Source organism: Vitis vinifera, chromosome 18 (genome assembly GCF_030704535.1).
Source record: "Vitis vinifera cultivar Pinot Noir 40024 chromosome 18, ASM3070453v1".
NCBI classification, from domain to species: Eukaryota; Viridiplantae; Streptophyta; class Magnoliopsida; order Vitales; family Vitaceae; genus Vitis; species Vitis vinifera.
The window spans coordinates 35,009,118-35,032,465 of NC_081822.1; the positions used below are offsets into that span (position 1 = coordinate 35,009,118).

Below are 23,348 nucleotides of genomic sequence, written 5' to 3' on the forward strand. Positions count from 1 at the left end.
TTTTCTATAAAAATCCTCCCTTGGCTTCTATAGAAAACTAGTTTGATTTATTGGAATAGTTTCTTAGAACTGAGAAACTCTTTTATAAGAGATTTTATAAAAGTCTGGATAAATTTGTTGTAATAACTTATGATTAAAGGAAAAAAAACGTACTTATGAAGTTTAAAAAATGTGCATTCCCTTAGAAGCTATACTTTCACTTAAATAAGAAATTATCCCACGTTTAATAAAAGTTGTATAGAGCCAATATTGTCTTTTAATAGTTATGATTTCAACTTTTGCTCTCCTTTTGGCCAAAGCCAAAACCAAAATGTCCTCTCAAAAGTGACTTTCAAGACTCTTGGTTTAACTTCAACTTTGATTACTATTTAAAAATAATAACAATAAGTTAAGGTTTGAGGTTTTTTAAAACGATTCATAAAAACAATTTTTAATTATTGCAATAATAAAATTTAATTTGAAAACTCAAACATAAAGATTTTTTTTTCCCACATTTTTCATAAAAGTTGTAATGAGTCGCTCTCAGTTGTATAAATATTATTTGCTCTAAGTTCAATGAAACATTCATAACCTTTAAATACGTTTACATGATTAAGAGAAACTCGTACATATGTAATGATAATGAATTACTTTTCCCCATATAGGTATGGGGTCGTCTCTCACATTCGAATATGAGATCGATTTAGTTTTAAAACATTACAAATGACCTATTTCCCTGATGGTATAGATATGAAAATCCTACGTATATATAATGACATGAATTTTTTTCTCTTCATGAGATATCACAAAAAAATTGTATATTTATATTTGATGTAAAAGTTTTTTTAACTCATTTTCATTACTTATAATTATTTTTTATGACATTTTACAAAAAAGACACTTCAAATATCTTAGATTTGTTTTAAAAAAAACATCAAAATAGACTCTTAAAAGATTGTTTTTATTAAAAAAAAATTTAAATATAATTTTTTTGCAAGAAAAACAAAAAAGAATTGTTTCCTAATAACCTCTCAACATTTTTCATTACTTCCTTCTCCCATGCTTTCTCACAAGCCCGATGCTCACAAGGCAGGTCGAGGCCCAAGCCCAAGCCCAAGCCCACATCAGAAGACCGGCCTTCCGACCAGGTCATCCCAACAAAAAAAGAATAAAAAAAGAAACTTCTAACCAGCAGAAAACAGGAATGAAATTCTAATAGAAAGAAACAGAGAAGAAACAGAGGTGTGTGTGGAAAGCACCAAAATCACACCCATAAACCCCAATTTCCCAAACCTCCACCCTTTCCACCAAGTCCAAAAGCCCTACCAAAATCCAAATTTCATTATTATTACCACAGCCATAGCCATCATATTCATCTTCCTATCATTTTCTTCACTCCATTTCCATCATCACCATGGCCCTCAACATGAAAACCCTTACCCAAGCCCTAGCCAAAACCGCTGCAGTGATCGAGAAGACGGTTCAGACCACTGTCCAGGAGGTCACCGGACCCAAGCCCCTTCAGGACTACGAACTCCTTGACCAGATCGGCACCGCCGGCCCGGGACTGGCCTGGAAGCTCTACTCCGGCAAGGCCAGGGGTGGATCCGCCGTGTCGCAGCAGTACCCCACGGTGTGCGTGTGGGTTTTGGACAAGAAGGCTCTGTCCGAGGCGAGGACGCGGGCGGGGCTGTCGCGGGCGGCCGAGGAGTCGTTTTTGGATGTGATTAGGGCGGATGCGGGGAGGTTGGTGAGGCTGCGACACCCGGGGGTGGTGCACGTGGTGCAGGCGCTGGATGAGAACAAGAATGCAATGGCGATGGTGACGGAGCCGTTGTTTGCGTCTGTGGCGAATGCGCTGGGGAGTTTGGAGGGGATTGGGAAGGTGCCTAAGGAGCTTAAGGGGATGGTGAGTCCAGATTTGAGTGCCTATTTATTTGAATTGAAGATTTAGCTAATGCCCGTATGAATTTGCAATGCCTTTTGTGATTCTAATTTGAATTTGAGTACATAGTTTGTGAATTGAAGATTTAGCAGAAACTTATTTGAGTTTGAACTTTTTCCATTTTGTGAATTCTCGTCTTAATTTGCAACATCCCCATTTGAATTGGAGTACATATTTGTTCGAATGGAACATTTAGCTGAAACCCGTTTGAATTTGCATTGCTTTTTGTTAATTCCCGTTTGAATTTGAGTATTCTTTTGTTTAAGCTGAAGATTTTAGTGGATGCCCATTTGAATTTGAATTGCTTTTGTTGAAATCCATTTGATTTTGAGTATTTATTTGTTTGAGTTGAAGTTAATGAACCTCCATTTGAATTTATGATGTTTTTTTGTGACTTCTCATTTGAATTTAAGTGTCTATTTGTTTGAATTGAAAATTATGTGAAAAACCATTGGAATTTGCATTTTTTTTAATGTGGATTCCAATAAGAATTTGATTAGCAATTGTTTGAATTGAAGATTTAGTGAATGACCACTTGAATTTGCATTGTTTTTTTTTTTTTTTTGGGTGAATTCCCATATGAATTGGTAATCCGTTTGTTGACTCAAAGATTTAGTTTGTGCCCATTTTTTTGAATTAAATTAGAAGAATGGCCATTTGATGTGCATTGTCTTTTGTGTATAAGTGAAGGTTCACTTGAATATGCATGGTTTTGTGTGATTTGGTGAATGCTTGTGACTGACGATGTAAATTCGCCATGGCAATGGTGATGGAGCTGTTGGTTGCTAATGCAATTGGGAATTTTGATAGTATTGCAAGAGCACCAAAAGGGGCTTAAAAAGATGGTTGTCTTGAACCTTGGCCTCATTAATTTAGCTTGAAAAACAAATGTTGTGTCCCTGATTTTTTCATTTTTCTAAGATTTTTGAAACAGATGGGGTTGATGTGGCATGTGCATTTATGTAATTGATTGACATCTCTTCTAGCTACCCCAGATTGAACTAAAGCCTTCTCTATGCAAAGAACCACACGTGTCCCACCCATGTCAGATGCGTGACACTTGCCACATCATTGTTTTCTTGTAAACATGGAGGGGAATCTGGCGTGAGATTTCTCAACAATGACAGGCAAACTGTCAGTTGCTTGATGCTTGAGTGCTGTACTGGCTTCCTAACAAAGATGGTTAAAACACTAGGCTTGGAATGATTGTTTCTTAATTCGGGTTGAGATCGTGTTAGCCACCAACTTGAACAACCCATTGAGTCGCTGCAGTGGATTTTGGGAATTTACATTTGAATTGAATACATAGGTATTTGGATTGAAGATTTAGTGAATGCTCATTTAACTTTGCATTGCCTTTTTGATTTAGTGAATGCCCATTGAAAAATGTGCGGTTTTGTGTGATTTAGATAATGCTTGTTTAGTTGAGTGAACAACAATTTAATTTTTTGCAATGGTAGTGGTGATGGAGCTGTTCTTTGCATTGGTTGTGGATATGATTTGAAAATTTGATAATAATACTAGGTGCCTAAGCAGCACATGGGGATGGTAGGTAGTGATGATGAGTTTTCTTTGAAAATTGTGGATTTTGTGGAATTCTCATTTGAGTTTGAATACCTTCAAGATTTGGTGCATGCCCAGTTGAATTCGTTTTCTTTTGTGTGATGTATTGAATGCCAGGTGGATATGCATGGTTTGGGTGACTTAAGGCACACTCATTAACTAAATGAATTTCCATTTAAATTGGCATGTTTTTTTTCCCTCTCCATATTGGTGATTTTTAACCAGTGGCCTCCTAAAATTGCATTATTTTATCCATTGATTTCTTGTCTGTTGTTGGACTGATGGTATATGCTAGCTTGAGAATTTGATTGTGTAGTTATCTGTTGTGACTATATTATAAACTTCATAACAGAACCACAGTTTTCTTCTTCTCACCCTGATTTTCAATTCCTTATGTCCCCCCCAGAAGGAAATGTAAGTCAAGGTTTCTGGGATTAACTATTCTATATTCCCCACTCATCTTTTGTGGAGAAATTGTTGTTGTTCTGAGCTCTGGCATGCATTATGATTTATTTTAACCTTTGCTAATCATAAGTTACTGAAAATGTTTTTTCTGTGCAGGAAATGGGATTGTTGGAGGTGAAGCATGGTCTGCTCCAGGTTTCAGAAACCTTGGAATTTCTTCATAACAATGCTCGTCTTATTCATCGGGCTATATCACCTGAGGTTACAAATTCTGCATTTAAAAGTTATTTTTTTCCTCAAAATATGCAATAGCCAGACTGTATATAAATTTGAAGTGGATTTCCTAAAGAAACACTATTACTCTGAACTTTTATCTTGAGATAGAGAGTCTCTAATCCCTCATTGGATTATTTACTTCCCATTCATTTGACAATTGTTTTTTTTTCCGGTATCGCTTAGTTCTCTGCTGACTGCATAACATTTATCTCCATAATTTATTGTTTCATGCCTTCTTATGGTTTGTCTCTCCTGGATGGAAAATGTAGGAGAATTTATGAAATCATAACTTCTGAGCCTCCTAGAACCTGAAAAGTTTATGCTTTTATGAGGAGTTGTATTATGAATTGGTGTTTGCATTTCACTGCTCGACCCTGGAGATTGTAGTTGTTCATTTTATGTTGGAACCTGAATTCTAATAACCATTTTTTGCGATTCAAGAACCTTTGGTATTGATTCTTATAGCATGCAGAATTCATTGGATGTGAATATCAAGTGCCAAAGTGTTTGTTGTTGCAGACTGTCGTCATTACTTCAAGTGGAGCTTGGAAACTCAGTGGATTTGGCTTTGCAATTTCTTCAGATCAGGCATCGGGTGATTTAGCTAATGTGCCAGCCTTCCATTATGCTGTGAGCGAACTCTTTGTTAGGGTTAATATCTATTAGTTTTTGCTTCCTTATGAACACTGTGCTTTAAAATAAGTTGTTTCTAGGAAAGTTGCTTAGAAAAAGAGTTGGTTTTAAAAATGGTTTAATGCATTTGGTGTGAATTTTGAGATCCTATGTGATTATGCATGCTGCATAAGTGATCCTCATCTTACTTATTGGTCACTGTTTACAGCTTGAAATTCTTCTTCTTCTGCAACTTCATCATCAAAGTTTTTATGAAGTGATCATATCCTTGCACTAGAGATTTCTTTATTATTGTGTTAGAGAATGTTATATCCATGAATTGTCTGGCTATTATTTCCTGATCAATTTGGCCTGTGCAGGAATATGATGTTGAGGATTCAATACTGCCCCTTCAGCCAGCACTGAATTACACTGCTCCTGAACTGGTTCGGAGTAGAGGATCTCCAGCTGGATCTGCTTCTGATATTTTCAGTTTTGGATGCCTTGCCTACCACTTGATTGCTCACAAGCCTTTGTTTGACTGCCACAACAATGTGAAGATGGTACTCTTTGCTCTAACTTTTGACATGTTTTCCCAGGCATTGAAGTACTTACAGCTTCAGTTCATTTTGAAACTTTTTACTTTTATGCTTCAGTTTGTTAAAAGATTATCAAACTTTTAGCCACTTTTTGCCTTTTATTTTTACATGTATAAATTTGGGAATGCATATACCCCATAATCTTTTTCTTTCTTATTCATTTCTTTTAAAGCCGCTTTATTGATGGTTTGATTGAGATGAGTTGATCTTGACTTTCATCTTTTTATACGTCCATAAGAAGAACATTTAGCTTCCTTCTGTATCTTCACCTGATTCAAGATTGTACTGACTGAATTGTACCAAATAACTAGGAAATCATTATTCCAATGGCTAGACTTTTCTTTGATATATTTTCTATTCCTAATTGTTATGGTATAAGAAGTACTGTATTGTAAAGGGAATAAGGAATTGGAATCTCCTTGCCAATCTATGGTACATCAATGGGAGAAGAATTCCTAATTCCATCCCCTTGCCCTAACTTGATTTACTGTGCTGAAAGGAGGGCAAAATTGTCTAAACCCGTATATTTATAGTTGGGTTGAAGTCTGATGTGAATAACATTTTATGGTTAGCAATTCATTTATTTTTATATTGGCCTAGTGGCTATCTATATCATTTTGTCTGCCCATCTATCAAATTGGAATATGTCAAGAGTCAAAACTTCTGTTAGTTCTTCATGGAGCTCCAAGTTTTTGCTGTGGTAACTTTGAAAATCTAATTTTTGATCATTCGCTGAATTTTTTTTTTTGATAGGCAAAGGTCATTTATATTAATGGAGCCTAACAAAAGGGTGTACAAAAGCATGCATGATGCATACAAGGGTGCCAAAAAGCCAAAATAAAGTGGACAGGCACACAAAAAAGCCACCATGCCTTATATAGAGCTTAACTGCTCAAGAAAGTCCATCATGGACAAAATAATCATCTATGTACACTCTGATCCATTCAAAAAACTATACATCAAAGATTGTTTGATCGTTTGATCTACTTTTTTAGAGTTATCAAATTCTCTCCTATTTCTCTCCCTTTAGATGGTCCGAAATAAGCACGAAGGAATAGTTCTCCAAGCTCACTTTCTTTTCTTCCCAACGAAAGAATCATGACAACTAAAAAGGGCATCTCTCACTGAGAGTGTATTACCCACTCTATTCCAAAAAGAGTATAAATTAGTTGTCACAAAGTTATTACTTTTGAGCAGTGAATGAAGATTTCTTCTTTTTTTTTCACACAGATCGCATCTGTTCGGTATCCTCAAACCCCTTCTTTGGAGCTGATCTAATATCAATATTTTATCCACGTAGCTTATCATACAAAAAAAGCTGACCCTCAGTGGTACTTAAGAATTCCAAGTAAAACTGTAAAGGAATGCCTCCATTCTTCCGAATGATAAAGAAGAAAAGAGAGTTGAACAGAGAAAATACTGCTACTGTTCAGCCAAACCATTTTATCCTCCATATCCCTACTAATAGTTTGTGTTTGCAACTTCCTAAATCTGTCTTGTGAACCTAGGGTTCCAATAACCCCGCACCTCATCTTGGTCTCATGCCTTAGCGACCATGCATCTTTGGCAGTGGCTATGGGAAATAACTCTGGAAAAGCCTCTCTCAAGGGTATTTATTTTTATTTTTTATTTAATTTTTTGATTTCATCATCTGTTACCTATGAACTGTTGTTGAATGCATCCTGAAGGACACTGGGAAGTGGTTTTGAATGGGCATATCTGTTGGAGGCATGTTGGTGGTTGTTTGTCTTGGGCCTTAGACACCTTTGTGTGGAAGAGATCCAATAGTTGTTGTCTTTTGGGTATTTAGGGGTGAAGTGGACCTTTGAAATTGAATGACGGGGTTTGTAAGATTTTTGACCTTTTAAGTTCTTCAATTATTCCTTCTCTAGGAAGCCTAGGTTGGCCAATCAGGTAGCGGACTGTTTGGCTAAACAAGGAGCCTTAGGGTTGGAAGCTTTTGTTGGGAAAACTTTTCCTTGCTGAACTTTTTCTACTTTTCTTTTCTTGTGGTTACTTTTGGTACTTTTGGTGTTGATTTGTTGAGTGGTTCCAACGTTCTTCTTTCTTTGTACTTTCACATTTCTTATTAGCTAGGGTTGTTCCCTGTAAATCAATGATTATTTAAGTTGAATTTAATTTTCTCCTTTTAATTCTCTCTTCAACTAATAATGTTTTTCTTCCTTGTTCTTTGGTCCTGCAGTACACGAATAGTTTGACTTATTTAACCAATGAAGCTTTCACATCTATTCCCCCAGAGTTGGTTCCTGATTTGCAAAGAATGCTTTCTACAAATGAGTCTTTTAGGCCAACAGCTTTGGAATTTACAGGTACATAATCCTTCATGTGAAGTTTGTTGTTGTAGTGTTCTTTTTCTTTTCCTTTTTAAGTATTGTAGACTACTTTAGAAAAAGATAAGGAGCCTTAAGGCTTTAGGATATGTACACCTTATAAAGTTGTGTTTATAATAGGGGTCTCCTTACCGCATTTTGATTTCTCTTTCTATTTTCTCCACTCTTTTTTTGGGTTAAATTTTAGTGTTCCATGTCGTGTTTGATTTTGCTTATATATATATAAGGTGTACATATCCTAAAGCCTTAAGGTTCCTTATCTTTTTCTAAAGTAGTCTACAATACTTATTTTCCCTCATCTTTGGATATGCTATAATGATAAATAAAGGATTTGGTCAATGATTCTATAATATTGTTTTTCTTGCATTGAAATTTTGCTACCCTTCAAATTATGCCAAAAGAGTTTTCTCTGGTCATGACATTTGAGATATTCAATCTCCTAGCACCCTTGAGCTCAAATGATAGACTTCGAGTGTCAGTGCCTTTGGAATTTTCCCTTCTTTCCAGACTGGATTAGTTGCTTAATGATGTATGGTTCCACTGTTTATGTGTTAAAGATAATGACCATCCATCAACCTTTCATCGTAATTAAGTGTAAGACTGCTGAAATCGCGAATTTCCTGTAAAGAAATGAGACATGTTCCTGGGATTACAGTTGGCTGTGTGGTAGGTTGGACCAGGTCTTTGTTTGGTTTGTGTTGGTTTAGTGGCTTATTAAGAAGTTGAAGTGCCAACCAGTAAATTTTAAAACTTGGTGGATTTAGGTGGGTTTGTGTTGATCTAGAGGTTTTGTAGTCTACTGTACGAAATGATATAGATATTATCTCAAGTCCTTTACTGATTTTTATGTTTATGTTCTTTTCAGGTTCTCCATTTTTTCGAGATGACACTAGGTTGCGTGCTCTTCGCTTCTTGGACCACATGCTTGTATGAAGTTATATTTCTTTGGATGTCACCTGCTTTTGACATAAGATTACTAAAAAACATTGTGCATGAGAAGGAAAAATAAGAAGTTGGTGGCAATGGAATCTGAGTAACAAATTTTATTTTTTTGCAGGAAAGGGATAACATGCAGAAGTCTGAGTTTCTAAAAGCATTATCGGATATGTGGAAAGATTTTGACTCTCGTGTTTTGCGTTATAAGGTTTGAACCACGTGTTGTCTCATTGCAATGATCTTTGTATCTATAATGGATGGTTCCAAACAAATTCATGATCAGGGCCATAATGGGTTCAATTGATCAGGTGGGTTTGATGGTTATGATTATTAAAGGGTACTTAGTAACTTGGAGAAAGCAATGAAGGGTTTGGCCAAATGGATTCAAGCCGTTACTAGCTGGACTAGGAATATGTGGAAGGATTGGTTGCTGCCAAGTGGATGTTCTAGAAGTAATGAAGGAAAATCCAATTATTTTAGGACTTTTGTGTTAATTATTTTTGACATTGGTGGGGGCTCTGTTAGGGGTGTGGAATGCAATGGAGTGGGTTCAGGACCAAGGATGAAAATATCGGTAATCATGGATATATCAGTACTTGGATTTTACGGATATATCAGATATATCAGAAATATATCAATGGATATTTTAGCACAAAATATCGATAGACCAAAAATTGATCAAAACTTATGAAAATGTGAGAAAAAACTCTTAAAAATGAAATTAGAAGTATAATAGATATTTTAAAATTGTTTGTTGAAGGAATTGATATATGTATGATATGATTTGGGATATTAAATTTAATTATATCGTGTCGATCAATAAGAAATGTGAATTTTGTAAGTGTACACTCATTATGAAGTTAAATTATTACAAATATACTAATTATGTGATTCAAATATATTATTATGCTAAGTTAATTTACTTACACCTATTGAAAATATATTAATTAATTGTAAAAATGTGCTAATTTAAATTCAATGTTATACTAATTTAAAAATGTACTAAGTTAATTTATTCTCAATATACTATTATTACACTTGAATATCAAAATAAAATAAAATAATTAATTTAAAACTAAATTATTGCAAATGTACTAATTATGTGATTGAAATGTATTTATGATTTTTATTTAAAAATATTGGTACATTTTGACGCAAAATATTTTTATTTAAAAATATTGATAATTTATTTATGATTTTGTATTTGTTTTATATTTAATTAGTATACAAAATAAATTATAAGATAATTAAAATTAACTTATTTATAATAATTTAATTTTTTACGGATTTTTCACCAATATATTCGATATATCTTCGAAATTTCAACCATTTTTTCCCATTTAGTGTCGATATTTTGTTTGTATCATTGATATATCTGTGATTACCGATATATCGTTGATATTTATTGATATTTCCGTTAGACGATATATCTTACCTATACATCGTATCCATTTTCTCCGATTCATGATATATCGGCGATATATCGCCGATATATCCCGATATTTTTGTCTTGTTTAGGACCAAGGTTTGGACTCTAAGGATAATGCTTCAGATGGACTAATCTGGGCATGAAGTTAGCAGGGCTCTTTTGTATTGAAACCGTTTATACTATGCCTAAAGAGACCTAAATCATGTGACATGCTTAGTCCTGTTGGCCTTTATGTTGCAGTGTAGGATATTATCTTTGGGGTGGAATGGGCAAAAAATAATGGGGTAGGTTCAATTGCTGGTCAGCAATATTTGGGTGTTTTTGAGGTGGAGGGTTGAGCAGAGCATTCCCAGTGAGAGAAATGATGATGCTGACTTAAGGAAAGGCTTTTCTGCTAGAAATATGGATCATGGTGGGTTTTCCAGCAAGGAAACCTGCAGAAATGGATGAGGACACATTGCTTTATGATTGGGGTTTGTGGAATCTATTATAGTTAACCTTGATGGAGAGCCCTTCTTGGGCCGATGTGGCTCAGAGCACTTTGGGTTTGAATTGAGTGTTACTGGACCTTCAATCAAGTTCAGAGTCTGGTGGGTCTTATGGATTCTACTGTTGAGGAGATCGTTACGTTTGAGATAGTCTTGCCTGGATTTTGCCTTGTGCAACTCTCGGTTCACAAGAAAGTTACTGGGTTGAGTGCATGATGGGTTTGGGGGTTCAAAAAGATATTGAGTGGTGTACAATGGGGAAGGAGATCAAAGTCTGAGGGATGAGTTCTTTTTTGCAGTGAGAATGAAGCAGAGAGTTTGTTGAAGCCCTTTGATTGCTGTGACCATGGTGCATCCGTTGGTAGGAGTGGCAGGTTCTGGGGGAGAGTCTAATGGATACTCGATCTCCTTAGGATGCCAGTATGTTTGGGGAGGGTGTTAAGATAGAGGCTTATTTGATCAGCATTTATAACATTATAGTGAATGTGTTGGATTGGAGGTTGAAGGTTGGCCTCTAGATTAAGAATCCAACCCCTAGATTTAATTTGCGAATCAGATGATGAGAAGCTAATAATTTGGAATGGGATTTTCTTCCCTATATAATGAGAATTGCTTTTGTGGACAAGGGAAGGAGGTGCATAATCTATTGCAGATTATTTACATGTTTAAAAGTTCTATAGGCATTCAACAAGGAAGCACTCTTTTCTCACCTATGTTTAAAAGTTCTATAGGCATTCAACAAGGAAGCACTCTTTTCTCACCTATTTATTATGGGCATGAAAATTTTTTGTAGGTCAATTCAAAAGTCAGTTGCAGGGAATTTTATGAAAGGCTTGAGATGGTTGGGAGAGAAGGTATCAAAAGGGTTACAAGATTAGGGTGGGAGATGGGAGGCTGATGGATTCTTGGAAACAGCTGCAGTGGGACTGCTATCTCCTGGGTGAATTCCTGTATCTTTTTTCTTATGGTTTCAAGTAAAGTGGTTTAGGTTTGTGAGTGTGGTGGAAGTGGTTAAAAGTTTGGAACCAGACTGACTTTTTCTGGTGGTTTTTATTGACATTTTGATCCCTTGGGCATAAGGGTGGTTGGATGAGTGTTCTTTTTTAAAGAAAGGAGAGCAGAATCAGATAACTCTATCTAAAGTGTTTTCTTGCCTTTTGGTTTGGATAAGTGTCTGGGTGTGGATGATAAATCGATAAATAGAAGCTGGGCCATCATGAATGGGTAGATTGTGTTAAGAAAATGTGAGTTGGTAATAATCTTTTCTTTCTTTTAGATGGATTAAAAAATTGTGGGACTCTGTCTTCTTCCCTTTTTTTTTTTTTTTTTCCATTTAGATTTAGTTGGTAAAGCTGTCATTGGCCAGTAAATAATGATGTGGTTGTTTAAAAGAGCTGGAAATGAGAGGAACTGGGGTTGTTTAGGGTTTTGTTCTGCATCCTATGTTCTCATGTAATTGGAAGGAGGAAATGTAAGGATATCTGGTACTAGGAACTCCCTATATTGGAATGACCTACATTGAAATCGAAGTTGATTTTTTCCCCCTTTATTTGGTGTAATTTGGTTGGATTTGGGGGGTTCTTCTTGGATTTAATGTTCTTTTATCTTGTAATTTTGTTTTCTTTTGGTTGTATGCCTTATGCACACATGAGCTCTAGCTCTTTTCCTTTGATCGGTAATAGAATATGTTTCTTATAAAAATATTTGATCCCTCTTGGTGCTCTTTTATAAAAATCATTGAGCAAGAGAAGGTTGATAAATTTAGCTTCAGGATAACTAAAAAGCGTTATTTACTTGCATGTTTACCAATGGTTTCTTTTCTCTATCTTATGGGTGGCCTGATTCCATTACAACATGAGCAATCTATTTGGTTGTAATCTGCACATTTGAAATTGACGTCCGATTTTGCTGTCAATTATGCTGCAACTTCAAGTTCTTGGTCTGTTTAGTTTAATGAATCATTCAAATGCCTTCAATTATTGCTTTTGGAAGGCATGAATAGCTTCAATGAAGAGATTTTCCTTTTATGTTTCATGTAGGTGCTTCCACCTCTTTGTGCAGAACTTCGAAATTTGGTGATGCAACCAATGATTCTTCCCATGGTTCTCACAATAGCGGAGTCTCAGGTATTAATTTTGCTTGCATGTGATAATGGATAAGTTGTCTTTGACCTTTCTTGAGCATGATTGCACTGCTGTCCTATGTAGATAACCATTGATGTCTTAAAATATATTGTAGGATAAAAATGAGTTTGAGTTATATACTCTGCCAGCTCTTGTTCCTGTCCTGAGTACTGCTTCAGGTGAGACACTATTGCTGCTTGTGAAGCATGCAGAGCTTATCATCAACAAGGTAACTGAAATTTGCTGCTATTTCTATTTTAAATCCTTTTGCTCGCTCTCTCTCTCTCTCTCTTAATCTCCTTTTCTCTTTCCTATGCCATCTGAAATTCATTAAGATTATAAAGGTTAAAAGCCTAATTGGCCATTACAGCTACTGATTGTTTTTTTTGTTGATAAATGAGCGCAAATATATTAAAGGGCGGAAAGCCTCAAAGCATACAAGTAGTATACACAGCAGCCTAGAAGCAAAAACACATAAACAAAACACTCACCACCCCTTAAGGAACGGCAAGCCATTCCAAAAAACCTAAAAGCGAAGAGGACTCCTCTCCCATATACACCCTAGCCCAACTCCACAAATTACAAACAAAAGAATTTTTCAACTTCTGATTACAGCTACTGATTGTTGACTTGATAAATATATGAATATGGATAAAAGTGATGGATATCAAAGGTTTGGGTGTGAAGTGTCTTTCCATACTCAATAAGGCTTTTTTGAGCAAATGGAATTGGCGCTTTGCTATTGAAAAGGGGCCTCTATGGAATTGTGTTATAAGAGGGAAGTATGGGGAAGAAGAAGGGGGATGGTGCACCAGGGAGGGGTTTGGTGTTGGTCTTTGGAAAGCCATAAGGAAGGAGTGGGCTTGTGAGTGGTAGGATGCCTTTCTTGGTGGGTAATGGGTGGAAGGTTAAGTTTTGGAAGGATAAGTGGTTTGGGAATGCTTCTTTGGGCAGCTCTTTCCTGCCCTTATTTACCTTAGCAAGTTCCAAGGATGTGTGGGTGGCAGATGTTTGGGATTCTTCTGTTCCAAGGGGGGGCGCGGGGGGGTTTGTTGGAGCCCTTGTTTCTCTAGACCCCTCAATGATTGGGTGGTTGGAAGTGTGGAGAGGTTTCTCTCACGCTTGGATTGAGGGTGCATAGGGATGAGGAAGATATGATGCTTTGGATAGAGACAAAGAATGGGAAGTTTATAGTGAAGTCACTCTATATTGCTTTAGAGTCGGGACATCAAGTTCTTTTCCTTGGAGCATAATATGGAAGGTGCGGGTGCAACCTAAAGTCAGTTTCTTCACTTGGAAGGCGACTTGGGGAAAGATATTAACTTTGGATCAAATTTAGAAATGGGGGAGGTCCTTGGCGAATAGATGCTTTCTATATCATATTGAGGAAGAATCTATAGACCGTCTCCTTGTCCATTGTGTAAAGACAAGGGTCTTGTGGGAGTTGCTTTGTGCCCTTTTTGGGGTGTCTTGGGTGCTACCTTCGTCGATTAGAGAATCACTTTTAAGTTGGCATGGTTCATTTGTGGGCAAGAAGTGTAGGAAGGTCTAAAGGGGCCCCTTACACTTATTTTGGATAGTTTGGAAGGCAAGAAATAGAATTGCCTTTGATGAGGATGAGCTTTCGATCCAAACTCTAAAAAGTTTTTTTTGTTTGTCTTCTTTGGTCAGAAGCAAAGTGGTGTATAAATGATGTTCCTTTAACTCTTGTTGGTTTTATCAATTGCTGGGGCTCTAGGTGAGGGTGGGAGGGCTCAAGGCTAGTGTTATCAAAGGTGATGCCTGGGCTGCCTAGGCCGTCAGGCCAGACAGAGTAGATGAAAGTCGCGTTTTGAAGACCTATTTAAGGTGACTTAACAATCACCTTGGGATAAGGCACAAGGCATAGAGGCGGTCACCTTTGACCATGAATTAAGATTAAACATACTTAGATTAAAATTTCATTCAATCTACCATTGGATTAAACAAAGTATAAGATAAAATATTATATTATCAATCATAGAGATAATAAGATGGAGGGTTATCAATCTAGTTTTGATGGAAGTAATGACAATTTTAATTTCAATAATGACTATGATGATGCCGACTAAAGCTTCTAGAATGTTCAATCTCTTATTTTGTTTTTTATTTTGCTTTTTAGATGTTTGAAAAATTAGAATATACATTTAGATAGGTTGAATATCTTTAAACAATACGATGTTTTTTTTATAATATGGGGTATAATATTTAACACTTTCAATAATTATTACTATTTTGTTAATTTTATAAGATATCGTAAGTGATGAAAAATTAATAGTGTTGATTGTTAAAGACAATACTTATATTGGTTGAATATCGAATAGGTAAATATATGTATATTTTTTATCACCTTACTATAGTTAGGCTATTGTCTTCTTTTTCGCCTTTTGTTTTAGGCTAAAAGGAGTCTTATTGCCTTGATATCGCTTTTTGCTTTTGACAACACTGCTTAAGACATTCTTTTTTTGTAGTGTTGGCTTTTGGTGATGTTTATTGGTGGTAGGTGTAGACTTTCTGTATATTGTGGGTCGCTCCTTTGGTGGCCCTTATTAATATATCTTTCTTCTTATCTATCAAAAAATAAAAAATAAAAAATCAAAGGTTTGCAGTTTCAAAATGGAGGATTTGAACCTTGATTCTAACGCCCAAAGTCTCTTTTGACAATTTTGATTTGCCATGGGTTCACATTCAATGTGCTCAACTGACAGAACCACCTAGATTAATTTAAAATCATATTTTATTCTGTAGTTAATTTGGTTGAGGCCTTAATTGGATAAGTTTATTTTTAGTTCTTCCTTCTTCCATTCCCTTTTCATGTTGGGTTAGTGTTTGCATTACTGTAATATTACTGTTTGCCACAATAACTTTTACATAGGGATTTTATGATTTCTGTTACCTTTTCTTGATCTAATATTTGGTGGCTGAGACCAATTTTGTTTTGAGAGTTTAACTATTGGTTGTTAGTGGCTTTGGGCACACGAATGTATAAAAACTTATGTTAACTCTCCTTTAAGAAGAAGAAAAAGTTGAATTGAACTAGTTTGATGCTTTTACCAACCAGTGCACAGTCTTCTATCTTGTATTTCTCTGCAGTTTAATATGGAAACGAGGGAAATGTTGCTTCTAATAGAAGCTCTATTTTGGTTTATACAAGAACTTCTTTCATATTTAATATAACATTTATAATGTCAATATTGCTTTTACAAAATTGTGACTTTGACTTTAGTTTCAGTTTCTGGTTAAAGGCAATAACAGAAGCCATCCCAAACGTAAATGGTTATGTTGTTTTTTTTTTTGTTGTTGGATGCTTTTTTAAATGCTGCTGACTTGGATGCAATTATGCTAGATGCTATTTGTTTTTTAGAACCAGTAAGTCCAAACTTAAAAAAGAAAGATTGTTGAGCTCTCTCATCAAGTACTCATATCTGTAAGATCTCAGGTCCCTTGTATCAATTATGAAACGACAGCTGAAGAGTTCTCCTCAACCAACTTAATCTGAGGTTTACCTAATCCTAAAAAAAAAAAAGAGAGAAAAAAAAAAAAAAAGAAAGGGAGAAGAAGAGAGAAGAAAAGAAAAGAAAAAGAAAAAGGTTCCTGCATTGAGCTTTGTAACCTCCAAAAAGCTCCAATTTCAGCTTTGATAGCAAAAAACCATCCTAGCAGTCATGGAGAAAGTGATCAAAATGAGGCCATTGCTGTCCTTCCCAGTGCATCCTATTCTCTAAACAAAAACCCTGCTGAACTAATTTTATATTTTATGGTGAGAAAGAGACCCTCAAAGATGGCCACAAAAACATGGCATCCTTACATCAGCAAAAGGTAAAACTGGTCATGGAAAATGCTGCTTGTTGGAATCCCCTTCGAACTCCATAGAAGAGCTGAAACAGAAGCAACTTTCTCATACAGCTTCTTCGCTTAATCCTTTAAGATTCCTCTCTTCAAACCACCTAGAGTTAAGGCAGACGAACATGCTACGGTTTGTAACTCTCTTCCCTAGGCAGTGAATCTGATCACTGTGTTCTTGTGATTTTTGCTTAATATATGTTAATTCTTAAGAAACTTATTGGAGACCATGATTCTAACTTTTCTCTCACGTGCTAAATCTATGAATCATATATCAATAATCCCTACTTTGATACATTGGTTCCCTGCTTCCACTTTGAGGCACCATGTGCAGCCATGTTATAATCATCTGCCTGTTCTGTGTTCTTGAATGTAAAAATATGTAACACTGATTTTCTAGTCTATCAAGTGACGAATTTGTTCTTCTCTCTAAATCTCACTGGCCATAAGACTGAGGCTTGATAGTAATTTGTTATTTTATATTTTGATGTAAAGGCAAATTTAACTAGACCTTTGTGTTTATATTATTTTCTCGAGCTTTGTGTTTTTCAATAAGGTATTTGCCATAATGGATTATGCTCAAACATTTGTCATGTAATTATTGTAGACTAGTCATGAGCATTTAGTATCACATGTCCTGCCTTTGCTTGTTCGAGCTTATGATGATAACGATGCTCGCATACAAGAGGAAGTGTTGAGGAGATCTGCGTTCCTTGCCAAGCAACTTGATGCTCAGGTGAGTGGCACTTCTTGTATGAAATTCTTTATAGCATCAATATAAGATTTTGGGGTACATGAGAGATATTTCCAAAGGGGTTGCTCATTGTTTTGCATTGAATTGTGAATAAATATTGCCCTTGAGTCTTGGTTCAAGTGGTAAAGGGTTGGGGTGGGCTTGTGGGAGGTTCTAGGTTCAAGTCCAATGGGGACAAAAAAAAAAAAAAAAGGAAAAAAAGGAGAAAAAAAGGAAAGAAAAAAAGAAAAAAAATTACCTATTAAAAAAATTGTGAATAAATATTAATTTGTTTCAAGTGACCACGTACTGCATATTGATACTTGAGTAGCCATGTCATAAGTGATATAGAATTATCAAACAGTGTCAATATTTTCCTTCTTGTAGACTTGTCTCATGGAGGCGATTACACTCACTGCCTTTTATTTATTTTGGATTTTTGCAGCTCGTAAAACAAGCTATCTTGCCTCGTGTTCATGGATTGGCTCTTAAAACCACTGTTGCTGCAGTATGTACATTTATTTATTTATTATCTTGTTTAAATCGTTCTCTCTCTCATATATTATATTTTTTAAATCGTTCTCTCTCTCATTTATTATCTTGTTTAAATCATTCTCTCTCTGTCTGTGTGTGTGCGTCTCTCTCAATATACACACACACACGCAGACATACTCCCACATAACAATAGATGGAATCCAATTGGATAACAGAAGCAGCCTCCAATATAATAACCAAAAAACTTGAGAATAAGGCAAGTCTGAAATTTTTTTTTTCATTTATTCTAGGCTGCATTCATAAAAAAGTACAGGGTTCAAACCTGTAAAGGAATAAAAAAATACAATCCATTTCCCCACTTATTCATATAGAAGAACATTTTAAAAAGAATGAGATTCAATGATATAAATGTATTTTTACACTACTAGTAACATGCAGACAGTTTCGTTACCCACTTGTGTGATGCTAGTTTTGAATGTTTGTTATATAGATATAGTCCTTGCTATGTTAGGTTGCAACTTTTTTTTTCCTTCTAAAATGTCTTCCTGTACTGTGTTAATTGTGATACCTGTTGACAGGTGAGAGTGAATGCTTTGCTATGCTTAAGTGACTTGGTTAGCACACTTGACAAACATGCTGTTCTAGATGTCTTGCAAACAGTCCAACGTTGTACCGCAGTTGACCGTTCTCCTCCAACATTAATGTGTACGCTTGGGATTGCAAACTCAATTCTTAAGCAGGTACAGTTTCCTTCAATGGAGCTGGTGTTCAAGCTTTTAGTTTGTATTATTGGTAGTATGTTAAAGAATCTCGGTTGTGTGGAATTACAGCTCATTGTTCTTCTGTCTCAATGTGTGTCGTTCAGTATGGTATAGAATTTGCTGCTGAGCATGTCCTTCCACTACTCACACCTCTTCTCATTGCTCAACAATTGAATGTTCAACAGTTTGCAAAGTACATGCTCTTTGTTAAGGATATCCTCAGGTATTATAAACTGATTGACTGTCCCTAAATTCTCCTATCTTCTCTGCATGTGTTTTCATCTGAATGCTGTGCTCAGACCACCGAAAAGCCTTGAAATGTTTCCCTTCCTTTTTTTGTTGCTGTTTTATAACAGGAAGATTGAAGAAAAACGAGGGGTTACCTTAACTGATTCTGGAATGCCACAAGTAAAAACACCTTCTTTTTCTGATGGGCTTCAGTCTGAGGCATTGAAAAAAGTAAGTGGAACAGTCTCTTCTGCAGCAAAAAGCAGCACATCATGGGATGAAGATTGGGGTCCCACAACAAAGGCACCTGCTAATTCTATTCAACCCTCTACGATCTCTATCTCATCCACTCTTCCTTACCCGAGTAATCAGCCAATTGAAGTTGCTTCTATGCAACCACGTTCTTCTTTGACTTCTGCATCAAGTCAGCACACAGCTTCGACATGCCCCCCAGTCGATATTGAGTGGCCGCCTCGGGCATCATCAGGTATGACTCCCAAACTAGGAGATGCTGCGAATCAAAAGCCTAACACAGGGTCTCCATCTACTTCAACTTTTGATGATATAGACCCTTTTGCTGATTGGCCACCGCGACCTGGTGGTTCCTTAAATGTTTCTGGATCTTCCAACAATGGCATAGTGGCATCATCCAACAACAAATATGGGACCACTTCAAGGTCAGGTGCGATGAATGATGTCATCTTCCAAACCAACAGTGATATGAGTTGGGCCTTCAACACCCAGAAATTGGTGGAGCCATCAAGGCAGAACCAGGGGAATTCGACCTTCAATAGTACTAGTTTAAACAGTGGACTCAACTCCCAGAGCTCTATTGGGTTCATGAAACAGAATCAAGGGATTTCAACTTTGGGTTCGTATAATGACAAGAAAACAACAGATCTGGGGTCCATATTTGCTTCTAGCAAGAACGATCATGCTGCACCTAGACTTGCTCCTCCCCCACCAACTGCTGTGGGAAGAGGAAGAGGGAGGGGGAGGGGAAATCAAGGTCATTCAAATGCTAGGCCTGCTCATGCCAAATCACCATCTGAACAGCCGCCCCTTTTGGATTTGCTGTAATGGGTTGTCTTGCCTTCATTTGTCTCAGAAAATGCTAAAACTGCAAAGAAATATTGGACGAGCATTTTGTGTAGATTTTCCATCCCACGGGTGCTCAGAGATGGGTTGTAATCTGTAGAGTGGTAAAAGGGTATCAGTTCATTTTTCAGCCTTGGCAACAATGCATAGGCGGCTCTCTGGGATGGTGAGGTTTGTTATATAATGGTTTGTTTTGTTTTGCCTGTAGATTAATGTGATTGAATTCTTGATTTTTTTCCCCCTTTTGTTTTCTTGTTTATTTCCTTAGTATTTTGATATTGAGAATATTTCTCTCAAGGATAGTGTATTCTTCAACAGAGTTTCAACCCACTGCCATGATGGGTCTGGAAATAATAATGAAATGTGAAATTGTTGAATTTGTGTTCATTCTTTTCACATTTGTGATCTTTTGTAAAATGGTCTGAATGTTAGACATCTTCATTAGGGTTTTCTATCACTTGGGATTAATTATGAGGTTAATACCTTATAAGGTCTACTTGAGTTGCCTATTCCTTAGAATGAAGAATGAGGTATTGTGGAAATATTAATCCTCATACCCCAGGCTATTGTAGGATTGATTTTATTATTGGTTTATCAAGGGATTATGGATGAAACTTAGGGTGCATATCTTGGGAAATCCATTTAATTTATCATTTACTACTATGCTTAAATTATGATTGCAAAGGAAAATGTAGTTATATTATTTAATTTAATTTTGTGGATCTCTCCTCTTACAATTTCTTTTCTTTTTATCAAGCAATGTGCTTACGATTAACAATAAATTGTCTTAGAGTTCTCCCAAAAGAATCATGCAAGTAATCACATCTTGTGTTGGTTGTTGTGAGGTGGTCAGTACCTTGAGGTTTGGGTCCTCATGGAGAGTCTTAAGGGTTTGGTCATGGAAGGTTCCTCGGTTAACGGACCATAATTTGATACAAGCTTCTTAGCTAGAGGCTTTACCCATAAAAAACTCAAACTTCACGCATGAAAACTTTATTCATTCCCTCAAAATTAGATTGTAGTGTCATGGATGTTATTTATGTTTTATTTTTTTTAAAGTTTAGGGAATTTTTAGTTTTAAATAATTGAGGTATTGCAAAGAATTAAAGAAAGTAGATTTACAGTTTTAAGCATGTCTAGGTCCGAATGTAATCATGTATAAGTATATTAATTTCAATAATTTAAGGAAGAAGAAATGACTTGGTGGTGGGGGTGGGGGTGTGGTTGTGGTGGTTGGATGAAACTCATCTTTGTGGAAACATAAAAAATAAAAACACACCTCCTTCCCTAAACATGTTTTTAGTGTTTTTTGTTATTAAGAACAGAAAACAGTTTTTGAAAACAACCAAACAAACCTTTAAATTTTTTTATTGATTGAATTAAATTTTGGATCATATTTTATAAAATTGATATCTCATGTCACATTTCAATTCACTCACATGCTTGTCTTTTGCCTTTTGTAAGTAGGAGATTTTTACGTCTTAGGTGTGCCTTGCTCCTTTTAAAATTATGTGTAAATTGAAGCTTAAGATAATAAATGTGTAATTGAAGCCTTGGTGGAGCTTCTTAACTTGTTATGTAGCCTCACTTTAAAATTGGATGGTAATGTAAATGATGCTATTTATATTCTACTTTTTATTTTTTGAGTTTAAGAAATTATTAGTTGTAAGTAATTGAGGTATTGGAAAGAATTAAATGGAGTAGATTAAAGCTTAACTTAATAAATGTGTGGGGTGGAGGATTGGCGGATGGTTGCTGATTAGTTTATCACGTTTTTATAAAAATATATAAAAAATAATCAAATGAATGAATGAATAGAATAGACTTAACTCTTTGACCTGGTCATATGACTTCTAATTATATTAGTACAAAATATGGATGAAAAGACAACCCAAAAAAGTCATTTTTATAGGAAGTGCATTTTAGGAAAAATAATTCTCATTTCATGCACTAAAATAGTGTCTAACTCACATTATTTGAAAATGCCCTTACATGTATTATAATCTTAAAGTAATACTGTTTTGGTCTTAAAGTAATACTATTTTGGACTTATAGTACTTTTGTTAGTTGAATGATATACTATTTTCATGTGAGTTGGGCTGATATAGGTGACAACTCATATACACATATAAGGGTATTTTCAGGTAATGTAAGGTAGATATTACTCTAGTATATGAAATGTGAATTATTTTTCCTAAAATGCACTCCCTATAAAAAAAATTTTTTGGGTTCTTTTTTATCTTGTAAATAGTGCATGTTTACATAAATTTTCCTTTAAAATATGTATATATATATATACACACACTCACACACACATACATACATACATACATAAAGATGGATACATTCATTATTTGTTAACTTAGAATCAAAAGAATCAATCCAAATTAAACAATTTATTTATCAATCCAAGATAAAATTTTAAAATTTATTTTTAAATCATAAACTAATTTTAAAATAAAAAAATTATTTAAAATTTGAGGGACATAATATTTTCAAAAATTTATTTAAAATCATAATATTTTTATTAATTTAAATTAAAGTCACAAATATTAAAAATCATAAAGTTAAAAAAATAGGAAATGTAAAATAAAATAAACAATAATGGGAATAAATAAAAATAAAAAGTGTAAGGAAAATTTGAAATGGAGTGAACGGGAAAGAGAAGGGGTGGGGGGAAGGGCGGTGTAGGGGAAGGATCTGGAAAGGTGGGGAGGAGTTGGAAGAGGGAATGAGAGATTTTATTTCGAATCGTTTGGATCATAAAAAAACTATCGATTCAAAAGGTTCGAGGTCGGTACTGTTGGGAAGATAAATGGAGAGATCTAAAGTATTAACCTATTAAGGTTAAAAGATTCCACCACAATAATAACAACCACCTCTCAAGAATAATAACCTAATAAGAATAAAGAATGATAATCTTAAGAACATTCAACTAAAAATAGGACACCAAAATAATGTGGAAAAACCCTCTAAATGGAGGTAAAAAACTACGAAGAAAATTTCTTCCATTTTAATAAAACGGGGATACAATAGTTAAGTCCTTAGGTTTCTTCACATTGAAAACTTATATAAATATTTCAATACTTGATGTGAGAATTCATTACCTCAAGAAACATGAATAGAAAGAAATCAGGGAGAAAACATATATAGAAACTTTCCTAAAAAGTTGATGAAAGAACCTGTAACTTTATCTTGAGCCCTAGAACAGTGCCCATAAAATAACCCTAATTTTCTTTCATTTTCTCAATCAAATTCCCTTATCTCATAATACCGAAGCCTTAATGCTATTTATATATCCATATTTGGGGTAAATATAAGATAACCTAATATATGGACTCATGGGTTGGATAAAATAGCCCAACAAAAGACTAGATCCGAATGATAATTGGCTGGCAGTCGAATTGATTAGATTTACCGATCTGGTCCGATTTTTAAAATACTGATAAAATATAAGCACACAAAA

The 23,348-nt window shown here is 35.3% G+C and overlaps 1 protein-coding gene across 1 annotated transcript; it reads left to right on the forward strand.

The window, feature by feature from the left end:
- Positions 1–1,168: 1,168 nt before the first annotated feature.
- On the forward strand, positions 1,169–20,259 carry LOC100256813 (SCY1-like protein 2 B). The gene is made up of 14 exons (XM_002273719.4): positions 1,169–1,888; positions 4,049–4,153; positions 4,688–4,798; positions 5,161–5,343; positions 7,583–7,709; positions 8,596–8,657; positions 8,788–8,874; positions 12,623–12,709; positions 12,822–12,935; positions 17,175–17,303; positions 17,746–17,808; positions 18,374–18,535; positions 18,661–18,779; positions 18,913–20,259. The coding sequence occupies exons 1-14, from the start codon at positions 1,394–1,396 to the stop codon at positions 19,862–19,864; spliced, it is 2,796 nt and encodes a 931-aa protein (XP_002273755.1). The 5' UTR covers positions 1,169–1,393; the 3' UTR covers positions 19,865–20,259.
- The last annotated feature ends 3,089 nt before the right edge of the window (positions 20,260–23,348 follow it).